General features: G+C 46.0%; 1 protein-coding gene across 1 annotated transcript in view; it reads left to right on the top strand.

The window, feature by feature from the left end:
- Positions 1 to 2,235: 2,235 nt before the first annotated feature.
- LOC147460461 (ATP citrate lyase (ACL) family protein) overlaps positions 2,236 to 13,531 on the top strand; it is a 68,878-nt gene continuing 57,582 nt past the window's right edge. The window contains exons 1-2 of the mRNA XM_086507731.1: positions 2,236 to 2,458; positions 2,730 to 2,840. Of these exons, the coding sequence (XP_086363857.1) occupies positions 2,357 to 2,458; positions 2,730 to 2,840 (213 nt within the window). The 5' untranslated portion in view covers positions 2,236 to 2,356. The remainder of the gene's footprint in view (positions 2,459 to 2,729; positions 2,841 to 13,531) is intronic.

The following is a 13,531-nucleotide window of genomic DNA, read 5'->3' as shown; positions in this document are numbered from 1 at the left end:
TACCTTGGAAATCGATCGAACATCCGACCCTGTCAAAGCTGAGTTATGCAATATTGGGTGCACACACTTCAAAATGCATGTCGGGTTCTTGAAGTGTAATAACATGTCAGCCCAATTATTGCTGACCATTCGTGATTCCCGTCGTCTCGAGTAAAATCCCAATGTTGCACATGGTGTCATTGCTGTCTTGCTCCGTGCAAGCTCCATGGCTTAGTTTAAGCTAGATTCGTGTCAAAATATATGTGAAGGGATCATAGTTGAAGGGTCCTGCTCTTATGCGACCTTGCTGAGCATCATGACTACCTTCCTCAAGCCTATGCATCCCTTGGACATGCGGTGAAAAACAAATCCAAAAACCTCATTGCAAACTGTCTTTGTTGGACTGCAATCTCGAGATCCATGGTGTCCCGAAACTAGTCTTCTTTGCCGTGGTTCGACTCATAGTCGTGGCATGGAGCTCAAAATTGAGTCCCAAATTAAGATAGAAATGGCCCTTGGCCTTGGTCCGATGGCCAACACCGGCACATGTGGTGTGCAGCCATGCATGCACTGTATCTATACATGCCAACTCAAGGCATGCACAGGATATATGTTCACAGCTGCCTATGGGAAACAACTCCTAGGGTGGTTTTCACCTTATGAAAAAATAAAAAAATAAAAAAATTAAAATCTGTTGGCGATGGCAGACTTTGTCACTTGCGTGCAGGGATAAGAGCGGGTAGGGAACGGCTGCATGCCGATTCGGGGGGAGGGACAGTGTCGAAAAACGCTCCACCAGCCAGGGCGACCCCAGCGAGTCCATGCTGTCGCAGTTTCATGCAGGTCGACCCGCCTCCTTCCCCCTTTGCTAGGGCTGTTGCATGCGGCCCTTTCGTCCTCGATCTTGCTTCCTTCCCTCTTTGCTAGGGCTGCTGCACGTGGCCCTTTTGTCCTCGGTTGTTTGTGCAAGGGAAGCTACACATGAGCGTGCTGCTGTGGTCGACCCAACCATGCAAATCCCGCATGAGAGAGAGAGAGAGAGAGAGAGAGAGAGAGAGAGAGAGAGAGAGAGAGAGAGAGAGAGAGAGAGAGAGAGAGAGAGAGAGAGAGAGAGAGAGAGAGAGAGAGAGAGAGAGAGAGAGCCTCAGAGCCGTGCTCCTTGCGTCAGCGGAAGAGAAGGGAGCCATGCTCCGCCTCCATAGCCCAGAGCTCCTCTGGCTCTGATACCAATATAAGGAACTAGGCAACTAGGCTCTCCTGGATCCTCCTCCCAACCTCCCTTTATAGGTGGGCTCCTAGCCCCTTGCCCTAGACGGATCCCCTGTCCACACTGCCTAGCCCGGCCCTTAGCCGTAGTCCTTGCCTAGCCTAGTTCTTAGGGTACAGGACCTGTGTCCTGACAATTGGTGGGGAAGAGGGCTTCAAGGTGAGTGGCCCAAGGCCCATGGCCTGCAATGAGGAGAAAGAGGGAGGGGTTCTGATCTGCTAAGAGGAGCTGGAAGAGGAGGGAGTAGTCCTTGTGATTCGAAGGCTTGGGGCAATGACGTGCCATGACACCACCGTAGCCCCACCCACCTACTTCAACTTTGCAGGCCGGAGAGTTATGCTCTCACTGTGTACGATATTGAAGGGCCTGTTGACATTCAATATCACGAAGCTGGTATCCCACCCACCCAAGTGCAATGTCGGAGAGGTCAAGCTTGCTCGGAGGGCAAGCATGGAGATGGAGTCCTGCGTCTTGCATGTCACAAACGTGAGCAAAAATTCCATCCACGGTAAAGAATTGTGGCCACGATGGGCCAGGTGGCGATAGAGTGTGAGGGCATGGCGCTCTTGGCCACCCCGAGCAGATGAAAGCCACTTGATGAAGAGGGTGATGTGCAGGAGGAGGAGGGGAAAGAGGAATAGTTCAACGTAGAAGAGGGGAAACTGAGATGGTTCCACGAGGAGAAGAGGTAGTGCATGTTGCCATGGAAAGGAGATTGAGAAGATACACTGGTATGGAATCATGTGCAATGGCATGGTGAAAGCAAAGCGTGCATGTGGAGGAGTGCACAGAGCAGGGCGGCAACAAAGGCCCAAAAGTTCCAAAAATATTTTTAGTCAGCAAAAAGGAGAAGGCAACTCTATGACATATAGTGTTCTTTAAAACATCTAAAAATAAAATGTTATATATATATTTTATAAAATCTTCTCTTTTTCATTAGCAAAACCATAACTAAGGCCTCCCCCTGTGGGGCAGGCCAAAAAAGTTTTTTGCTTTAATTTTTGGCAAAGGGCTCCTCTCTTTCAAAGCTCACGATCTGCGTCTGCGTCGCGGCAACCCTGTCTCGTCTTCCTTTCTCTTCTTTCCTTGAGCTCTGGTTACTGGGCTGTCATGGCGGTCAGAGCTGCTCGCCGCCTGATACGCTCCTCCAACTTTTCTCCCGTGAAATCTCAACACCAGCAGTTGCGGCATCTCAACATCCACGAGTATCAGGTGCTCTTTTGTCCTCCAAAACAGATCATTTGGAGAGAGAGAGAGAGAGAGAGAGAGAGAGAGAGAGAGAGAGAGAGAGAGAGAGAGAGAGAGAGAGCTTCTGCATCAATGCTATAAGCGCCAACATGCTGTTTGGACACTGCGTGAGGACGTTGTAATGAAACCGAATTTGCTTTCAAAAATACTTATTGATGCTTTCTTCTTTCTGAGTATACTTGTTAGAGTTCTGTCTAAGCTTATAATTCCTTTATTGTGTCCCTTTTTGACATAGGGGAGCAAACTGATGAGTCAGTACGGTGTTAATGTACCCAAAGGTGTTGCCGTGTCTTCAATTTCAGAGATAAAAAACGTATTGGAACAAACCTTTCCAGGAGAGGAGGAGGTATGCTTCTATTGCAGCAATTGTATATGACGCTGGCAAGATAAAATCTGCGGTTAATTCCCCAGTTCAGAGAAATGTGTAAGGAAGATCGAAACAACCCACAAAAACCCAAAAAAACATACTTGCTCTATGGATTATTGACTAGCTGAAGTATTATAATGATAGATATCTGGTTGAAATGGCCTATGGGCTTAAGATGTATACATTCATGTCTGTTACATTCTATTCTGCAGGTGCTTAGTAGAATTGAAATAACAGACAACAGAAAAGGTCAAAGAATATATTTTTATTCTTTTGCATTAACAAAGTGGAAGAGGTGCAAGTTTGATTGATATAGCCTCTTCTTTAATCGTCAGGTCTACCTCATGCTCTTAGATATGGGAGTCCTTTTGTAACTTCTCTTGGTTGTTACTAATTTCACTAGTTCATTCAAATCTTTTCTTCTCTCTCGCATTTCAGAAGCGAGCGTAAGGTGCTCGATTTACGTAAAACCAGCGACATCCATTCACCTCTCAAGTTGGCTCTAAAGAAGAAACCCACACCGGCGGTATCTAGATATATAGTTGACTGTGAGGATGAATTTGGTGAAGTTGTAGAGTGATGAGTCAGCAGACTCTTGAAGACCAAGAGGCAATCGAGGAGAAAGAGTCGAGCAACAGGCTATCCCGGCTACTTAGGTGGCAAATCTATCTATGGGGCGGCAAGTAAACCGAAGAAGCGTGTTCGCTTTGAGGATGATCCCAATTCATCGTCGTCCTCTTCTGACAGCTCTGAGAGTTCCTCTTTCTCTGACTGAGTGATGAGAGCAGAAAAGACAAGAAGCGGAGAAAGATTGAGAATCGATAAAGGCAAGAAGAAGGCAAAGAAGAGAAGATCCCACAGGAAGTCTCGGAAGCATTTTGATAGTTCGGATGAGGACTTCTCGTCCTCTTAAGAGTTTAGATTTCGATGAGCCGCTGTACACGACGAAGAGAAATTATCAGTATCGAGCTAATTGGTACGATTATCTTGAGGATAAGGGCAAGAAGGCCAAGGATTTTAAGGACTGTGGATAGGGTTCATATGTTTTCAGGCTTTAGGAAATACCCATAGAGACCTCACTTTTACCTAGAAGTTTGACATTGCCTTTTTGGGAGGGCGTTATTGTCAAAGTCGACGATGCGGAAGCGTAGAGATCAAGGGGGGAGAGAGAGAGAGAGAGAGAGAGAGAGAGAGAGAGAGAGAGAGAGAGAGAGAGAGAGAGAGAGAGTCTCCTGAACCAATTAACCTTGGCAATGAATAACTGAACGTGTAATACAATGGGGGCAAGGGGTTGCATGTATACCACCTCAGTAAATTGCCCTACCCAAACTTTGACAAATAAGTAAATTAAATACCTAAAAGCCAAAATAAATAATGGGATCACAGTGGGCAGTTCACTTGAGATGTTAAAACTCTTAACACCCTCTCTGCAGCTTACAGTGGACATAAATAGTGAGACCAAGTCCATGAAGAAGCTACCATGGACACCCAAGCTGTAATAAACTTGGACACCCCAAGTCAAGATTCTACCGCGACACAGCAGAGATTCACTTCAAAACAGTTTACAATTCACACTTGAGTCGACACGGCCTGGGGTAGTTCTGTGCCTAGAGGTATTGGCCCCAAAGACTGGCGCCGCTTTCGGTATTTCTTTTTGTATTAATTTGTGTTCAAAGTACAAGAGAGTGGGTAGGTGCTCACTCTCAGACTCTGCGTCCAGATGCTCTGAGAAGTGAGGCACTGCCCACTTATTTATTGATACAAGGGATGCCCAAAAGCAGAGCCCCAAAAGTACTAAGTGAAAAGCTTCTCTCTCAAAAGCAATTATCCCCAAAAGCTGCTAATTAAGCCAACGGATTTCCGTACGCAATGCCACGTCAGCAGCTCCGCAATTCGTGCTGCAAAATCCGTACGACCTACCATGTCAGCCTGTCGGCGCGTTTTACGGACACTGTTGCCACATCAACAGTGTGCTTGTCCAGGGGTGCCGACTGCCACGTCACCGGTTTGTGACATACCCCCCTCTTAAAGCATTGTAATCGCCCTCGGCTACGCCTGCAAAATAGACAGAGGCCATAAACTGTCTTAGCAGACACTGACTGTTAGTACCGACGCTGTCACGTGACACATCCAACCCTATGTGTCCGTGGACAAGCTATAGCACGACAAGGGTTCAGTCAGTCGAGTTAGTCTAGATAAGAAGTGTTCTTGCACTTTTGTGAGTCTGTTCGCAGACCGTGCATGTCCAGACACTTAGTGTAGATGCATATCCTCTGGTTGCACACAGCATGATCATAAGCATTCCCATCAGAATCCTTCAGGGGAATTTTTCGGTGCATTTAGCCTATTTTCCCTATTTTTGACATTTTTCACTTATTATTTATAAGCGACTTTTGTTGGAAAGTAGGTAGGGCAAATTGAGTAAGTTTGTATATAAGCAAACCTAGACTAGCACTATTTGGCAGAAGAGGCAACAGGAGCTCCATCGCTCAACAAGCAACTTCTTGGCGATTTTCCTCCAAGCAGAGACCTCGTAACCCTAGCGTTTTCTTCAGCAAGCTCCATCTGCCCTAGCCTCTCATCAGTAGTGTTTTTCAGCGGCAGCCACCCCTTGCCAAGAAGACCTCAGCCTAGCGTTTTTGATCCAGTTGCATCGCTAGAAGCCCTAGTGTTTCCAGATTTGCAGCCTCAGCCCATAGCGATTTTCAGCAGATAAGAACCAACAGAATTCAGCCCTAAAGACCAGTAGATTTCAGCCCGCAAAGACGATCCCACATCAGCGTTTTTGGTGCCAGACGATTTCAGCCATTAGAGTTTTTGGGACAGCAACAAGTCAACGTCAGATTTCTGCCCTTTGCGTCTTTGGACAACAGTACAAAGGCGTCAGTTTTCAGCCCTTAGATCGGTCTCGCCATCCCCGTCGTCGTCGATCTAGCCTAGACTTGCATCAGTCACATGCATCCACTTTGTACCAGTTTGTGCAATCAATCGTTGACCACTCTTGCCAACGAGAGTGGGGCCTTCAGATGAGGGTTTTACATCGTCCTTGGTGTCGTATTTCTCTTCTCTCTCTCTTATCTCTCAATCTCATTCACTTGCACGCACAATGTCCATTCACTTTGTTTATGATCATTGCACTCTCTCATTAAGAACGGAAGGCTCTCCCTTCCATAAGAACAAAAAGGAACCTTGAGCACATTATGGAGCACTCATCTTGAGAAAGAACAACATTCATTCCGCTGCACCTTACATTGGTATCAGAGCTTTGGCAGTGTTCTGTATCACTCAAGGAAAGAACCACAAGAATTTTTTTTTGCTTGTTGAGGTCGCACGAAACCCATGTTCGCTTGCGCGTGTCGATTCCTAATCGTGTTTTTGAAGAGTGACAGGAATCCCAAGAAAGAAGGGCTTGTCCAGCCTCCCCTTGTGCCTCTTTTCACTCATTGAGAGCGGACCGTGCACTTAGCGGCTGGCCAATCGACGTGAGGTGGGAAAAAGCGACCTTGGTGTGAGCGCAAGGTCGCCAAGGGGTGCGCCCGCGGAAAAGAGCAGAACTCGGGTTAAGAGAAGATTCTTCTCAAACACAGATTGCAAGCGAAAGAAAACCCTCAAGAACCTCAAGACCCTCAAGAATCCAAGAACCCAAGACCTGCAAGAACCCAAGTTCCTCGTGAACTTAAGTACCAAAGATCATAGTGCATGGTCATCACCCGAAGCGGAATGGATACTTCGCATACAGGTGATGAGCATGGGAGTGGCGAAGAAGAGTTTTCCCCACCAGGAGGCTTTCTTGACCCTCCCCCTTCCCCATCTACGCCACGAGTTGTACCAAATTCTATGGAGGCGATGGTCAAGTCGATGATAGAGATGATGGCACAACAACAAGAAACGAATCGAGTTGCGTTGGCACAACTAGAAAGAAAAGCAGAACGACAGGAAGCCATGGAACGAGAGCGCGAAGAACGGAACGAAAGAATTGCCATACAACAAGAAGCGACTCGCATTGCCTTGGAACGTGAGCGCGATGAACGAGAAGAAAGAAAAGCACAAAGACAGGAGGAAGCTGAAGCAAGACGAGCGGCCTTGGAGGCCGAGCATGAGGCTCAAAGAGAACTCCGCACTTGTAGATGGCGGAGACAGTCTCACTGGGTGGGAACCTGCTTCTGTGAGACGAATGGATCAGTCAGTAATTACCAAGGCAGTTACCACAGTAACTTCCAAGGCATATAAATAGGACCCATTACATTGTAATCGGGTTGGCAATTGTCGGGGGGCATTTGTCGGCTGTACTTCTGCTTAGCTTTTGATTCATAATCCATAGTTCCCGAGTTGTTCTTGAGCTACATCATCTTTATCTATAATCTTTCATCTGTAATCCTAAATACAGCAGTCCAGTGTACTTCAGCTATACATACTTTGTACTCATTCTCTCTGAATCTGAATCTGAATCTAAACATCATTACCAGTACTTCAGTCTGTTTCTCAATTCAGTAGATGTATTCCAGTTCAGTTTCTATCTTCTTTTCGAGTTCTACTACTTGAACTAACACATCACCAGTAGCTGTAAACTTCTAACATTGGAATCAACTATCTAAAGAGATCAGCTCCAAGTCAATTTTGGCGATCACGGTGGCTAGAGCTGTTGCTCGTTTACTAGAAAACTCACCTCCCAATTTGAAGTTTTTCAGCTGCAGTAATGGCACCCAAATCCAATCGTGGCCGAAAACCATCCTACCGTGTTGACCCTATTCGTGAGGAGTCAGAAAGAGACTCTGACCCCAAGCATGAGCTGGTGACTGACACTGAGGCTCAGGAGGAGCACAGTCATGCTGATGAGGTGCAGGACTCACAACATTCTAGTCAGTCCAGACGCAAAAGGGCAGAAAGGGAAGCACGCAAGGCTAATAGTTCTCGGTCCAGGTAGGGGGACGAGGGCGCCAAACGCAGTAAGGAAGTCGCCATACTTCCAGTAGACAAGCCAAGGAGGACACAGAAACTGAGACGGAGGCAGATATTAATTGGGATGCAGATACAGACAATTGTAAGAAAACTCCAAAGAGGCGTCCATACTCCAAGATGAGAAGAGGAAGGACCAACGGTGATCGGCATGATTACACATCCTCGTTGAAAATCTCTTTTCCCGTGTTCAAAGGGGCAAGAAGGATGATCCGAATGTTCACATCCAAGCCTTTGAGTAGTATGCCGAGTTGAAAAATATTGATGAGGATGACTGGGGTGAATACTTTCCGCAAACGCTGAAGGAGGCAGCGAGGAAGTGGTACTATCATTACCCGGCTTACCAGCTCAAATCCTATGATAAACTACTTAAAGCCTTCAGACTGGAATATTCCGACAATAGAGGTGATGATGATATTCTCTGTGAACTGCATAAGATTAAGCAGAGGAAATTGTCAGTCCGAAGCTATGTTGAGAAAATCAAGGAGCTGATAAGGCAGCTGCAGAAACCACCATCGGAAAAGCGACTGCGAGCATGGTTCTTGAATGGCTTTCGCAGCAAGAAGCTTAGGGAGCAAGAGGTGCCAGCACCGACGAAGAAATTCAATGATTTGGTGCAGCGAGTCCTGAAGCTGGAACAACAAGCTAAGAAGGAAAAGGGTCATAAGAAGAGGAGGTCCAGTAGTAGCAGTCCTTCTATTGATGACTCTGATTTAAGCGGAGTTTCGAGTAGTTCTAAGAGTAGCTCCGATGAGAAGACCAAGGAAGATTGAAGAGATGGCTCGGCAAATTGCTGAGATTAGCTAGACCAGACAATGAGAAGAATGGAGACTCGGTGTTCAAAATGTAAATCTAAGGACCATGTTTCCAATGAGTGCCCACAATGTACTTATTGTAAAGCCTATGGCCATCTATGGAATAACTGTGGCATTAGGATTCATCATTTCAAAAAGGGCAAAGACTTGTCAGTGGTGTCATTTATCAATGCCGAACCAGTAAGAGTGAAAACTGCCAATGCTTCTCAAGAGGAGAAACCAGGTACCAGTAGTACTGGTATAGAGCGCGGCAGATACCAAGAAGGTATTGGCCGGGGCCGGGGGCGTGGTAATTTCCAGAGCCGAAGTTTGAATTGCTAGACTTGTGGAAAGTATGAGCATTTCGCGGCTCAATGTCCAGAAACACTGTGACTGCGGCTACTGAGGCGAAGCTTCCAGAGCCAATTCAAATACGAGCAGTTACACGAAGCAAAGGGGTAGTGATTGAGGAAATCCCAGAGATTCCAAAAAAACCAGTCATTGCTGAAAGCAGCAAATGGGCTCAACAGAGTGAGGTATGGAAGGCCAAGGGTAAAGAAAAGGTGGTTGATGAATGGCAGGAGCAGAGAGAACTAGCGACGAAAATCACAGAGGATTTAGCCAAGAAGCAGCCAGAGTAGTCAGAGAGTTCTGAAGCATAGGTCAAGATATTAGCCCAATCTACTGAGATAGATCAGTCAAAGCCCGGCATACCTGAGACCATGTTGGCTGCAGTACAAGGGTTGATTGAAGAGTTGGGAGCTGATAGAGGAGCTGAAAGCACTAAAATGAAGGAATGGCATTGTGAAGATATTACCAGTTCTTCAAGCTCCGACAACAACTCTGATCATGAGAAAGAGGAAATTCATGTCAAAATCTATGACAGAATCCAGAAACTCACCGTGGAGTTGGCAGACATCAGAAGAACTTTGCCTGAAGTAGCGAAATTCATCCAACAACGAAGGAAGGCTGAGGCGGAGGCCAGGACAGTTGACTTGACGGCTGTCAGAGATGATGAAGTGCCGCTAATTCAAGTAGATCACAAAGTTCGGAAACAATGGGAACCACTTTCGAGTGTCATTCTGGATGGAGGAGCAGGAGTAAACATCAGCAGAGGATGGGCATCACAAACCTGAGCCAGTACCTTTCAAAGTGTGGATGGCAGATCATCGAGTCTGCAAGCTATTGGTATGATAGAGAATATGTCGATACGAGTGGGCAAGGAGAAGTTCAAGGCCAGTTTTTTAGTTCTCTGTGTGCAAGGAGCATATGGAATGCTACTAGGGTGCCCATGGTTGCGAACGGCACAAGCTATTCACGACTATGCTAATCAAACTCTGACTCTACAAGGGGTCAGTGGCAGAATCCAGATTCAGACAAACAACACTAGAAGCTGGAGAAAGGAGCTGAGACCTAAAGAACTATGCCAGAGGTATAAGATCAAGAAGATTGAAAGGATGTTTGCAGCTCTAAATATTTTTCCCTTAGCAGAAATTGATCTTAATGTAGTTCTACCGAACAAGGAGCAGGTTGACAAATAGAAGAAGCAGTTTCCAGACAAGTTTAGTGAACTCAATTCAGGAGAACGTTCAGTTCAGTTAACTGGAAGGCCGGAAGAATCAATTGAATCTAGCACGCCAGATGAGCCTAACACATTCTGGGGAGGACATGGTAAATCAGAACAGTGATTCGGAACTCAAAGGGCCGTCTTGGGATTACGCCGAAGGGTCAACCAAGAGAAAAGGCGGCGGGCCTAACTGGTTACTCCCAAATGACCAAGAGATCGAGGAATGGAATCTAGGCTCTGAAGACAACCCTAGAATGATCAAAGTTAACAAATATCTCAACCCTACAATGAAGGAGAAAGCACGCAGAATGTTCGAGCATTACAAAGATGTTTTTGCCTGGGAACACATTGATCTGAAAGGGGTGGATCCAGAGGTCTGGCAGCACAGGATACCACTGAAGCCAGATGCCTGCCCAGTGAGACTGCAGCGGTACCGAATGAATCCCAATCATGCTAAGAAGGTCAAGGAAGAGATTGACAACCTTCTCAAAGCTGGGTTCATCACTGAAGTAGCCAATAGCGATTGGTTGTTTCCTATTGTAGTTCAAGAAGAATGGGAAGCTGAGAGTATGTATAGATTATAGGAAACTCAACGCTCAAACCATCAAGGATCCATTTCCATTGCCCTTCACAGATATGTTGCTTGATGAAATTGCAAGGTATGAGATGTACAGTTTTATGGATGGATACAGTGGCTACAACCGGTTACAAATTGCTCCTGAGGATCGGGGGAAGACCACTTTCATTACAGAGTGGGAAACATTTATGTATCTGGTAATGCCATTTGGCCTATGCAATGCACTAGCCACTTTCCACCGGTGCATGATGGAGATATTCAATGAGTTTCTTCATCGGTTCCTCGCCATATTCATGCCCATGTTCCTCTCCATATTCAGCTGAGGAACATCATTTACTATTCCTGGAAATGGTTTTTAAGCGCTGACAGGAGAAGCGGATTTGTCTGAATCCATTCAAATTTGTTTTCCTAGTCTGGAAAGGACAGCTACTGGGACATGTGGTATCCCGCAATGGAATAGAAATGGCCAACGACAAGATCCAGTGCGTTCAGCTGGCCAAGGCGCCCAAGAATGCATTTGAGTTAAGTTCTTTCTTGGGATATATAGAAGATTTGTGCATAAATTTGCCTCCCAAGCTTTACCACTGTATGAGCTCACAAAGAAAACTAGCAAGTTCAATTGGACTGTTGAATGTGAGGACAGTTTTCAGAACTTTAAAAGTGCCATTATCAGTAAACCAGTCCTTCGGCAACCAAATTGGGATGTTATCGTCCATGTACCTGTGGATGCTTCGGGGTTGGCGATGGGGGCGATACTAGCCCAACCAGATGGAAGGACTGACTATCCTATCTACTTTGCCAGTCGCAGATTCAGCGAGGCTGAACAAGGTTATACAACCACTGAACGAGAGGCTCTAGGGATGGTTTTCAGTGCTACAAAATTAAGGCATTATTTGCTAGGCAAATTGTTTCATTTCTATGTGGATCATCAAGTCCTATTATTCTTGATTAATAAAGTCATTATTCAAGGTAGGCTAATACGGTGGATGATGTTTCTTATGGAATTTGAATTTCGAATTTTCGATAAACCTGGCAAGAACCACTGTGGCGCTGATTTCCTCTGTAGGAGTACGGAGGGCTATTCTGAAGCGTCTTTAAGAGACAAACCAGTGGATGCTGAATTATTTCAGTTGGAAGCGGCAGAATCAGTCGATCCTAAATTATATGAAGTATATCAGTTTCTTTCTCAGGGTGGTTTCCCTGATGACTGGAAGCAAAACAAGAAGAAGGATCTGGTTATCAAAAGCTTAAAGTTTATCATCATAGGGGGCTCACTCTACAAATTAGGTGTTGATGGGTGTTGCTAATTGGACTATTTTCTTATTTTTAATGATTAAATCTCTTTTTTTAGGATATTTTATTATGTGCACTAAGAACTGTTAAAAAGATTGTAGCTACAGGAACTGCCATCAGGAACGGACGAGTCTGATGTGTCATTTGATGGGTGACGGTAAACATCGTGAAGGAGTTTCCGTAAGTTCGGTGGAAAGGGCCGGGTTACGAGTGCCTCTGATGTGTCACATGATGGGTGACGGGTGCATCAGTAAGGGGGCATCCCGTAGGCTAAGAAGGAAATCCGAACTGAGTAAGAAAATACGCGTAAGAACGCAAGCACAAGAATAAAGATGGGTTCAATGAAGCTTTTTACGAAAAGCAGGAACAGTCGCGAGAGGACAAATGTTTTCCCGTGAGGAGTCTGTGTCTGCATTGCATCTGTGTCGTGTCCTGCACCCGAGGACGCCTGGAATGTGTCCGTGTAGCATTGTTTTCACTAATTGAGTGAGTTTTTAAAGTTTGAACAGGTTCACACTTTATTTTATAAAGTGACCGGTCACTTTTAAGTGACCGGCCCCTTTATTAATAAAATAAAGCAGGCAAGGCTCTTATAGAAAAAGCAAGCGCTAAAACCAACGCAGGGGGGGCTGAATTGCGATCCCTCTCTCTCCTCTCTCTAGAAAACGCGATTTTCTCTCTCCTCTCTCTAGGAGCGCCAAGCTTTGCTTTTGGACCCCTATTCCTACCGGGTGTCGGACCCTATAAAAGGGTAGCCAGCGTTTCGGTTTGGAAGAGCCGGAAGCAGCTGGAAGTGCAAGCGCTGGGATTCTGGAGCAGAGACTGGCGATGGAATTTGCAAGTGCTCGCGTGACCACTGAGTACGGAGTTTGATTCTCCGAGCAAGGAGCGACAGGTATAAGGTGTTGATACGCATTGAGAATTGCTGCTTTGTGTGGTTTGTTTTGCAGGAATCTCCTGTCTCACAAGAAGGCCCTTCACGGGAAGTACGGCTTCACGCCTAAGTCCCTTACGGGAAAGTACGGCTTCGCGCCTAAGTCCCTCACGGGAAGGAACGGCCTTGTGCCCAAGCCCTTTACGGGAAAGCACGACCTTCGGGTCTAAGACTACAGAACGGAGGGGTTTCCTCGGGTTCTCGTGCTTGTATAAGAATTCTCCCTGAATAAAAGAATACTCTTAATGGGGGGGGGGACCAGCCCATCTTCTGGTCCCCAATAGTGTGTCGATCTTCTCCCTTCTCTCATGTTTTCAAAGAATTATAATTTTCAGATTTTCTAAGTGCTTGTGTACGCTCCCGTTTTGTGACATTGGTATCAGAGCTCGGACTCCTCTCTTTCTCTACAAAGGACGATTCCGGGAAGAACCATGTCGAGCCAAGGGAGAAGCGTTGAATAGGAGCTTCAACAAGTGCAAGCTCAGCTTGCGGAGTTGCAACAAATCTTACTGTTGCCAGAGGTCCAAAAGCTTTTGGGTGGAATGAAGA

This window comes from Adiantum capillus-veneris, chromosome 3 (genome assembly GCF_014529385.1).
Source record: "Adiantum capillus-veneris isolate H3 chromosome 3, ASM1452938v2, whole genome shotgun sequence".
NCBI lineage: Eukaryota > Viridiplantae > Streptophyta > Polypodiopsida > Polypodiales > Pteridaceae > Adiantum > Adiantum capillus-veneris.
Note: the sequence above shows the minus strand (reverse complement) of the source record. Positions and strands in the feature narration are given on the sequence as shown.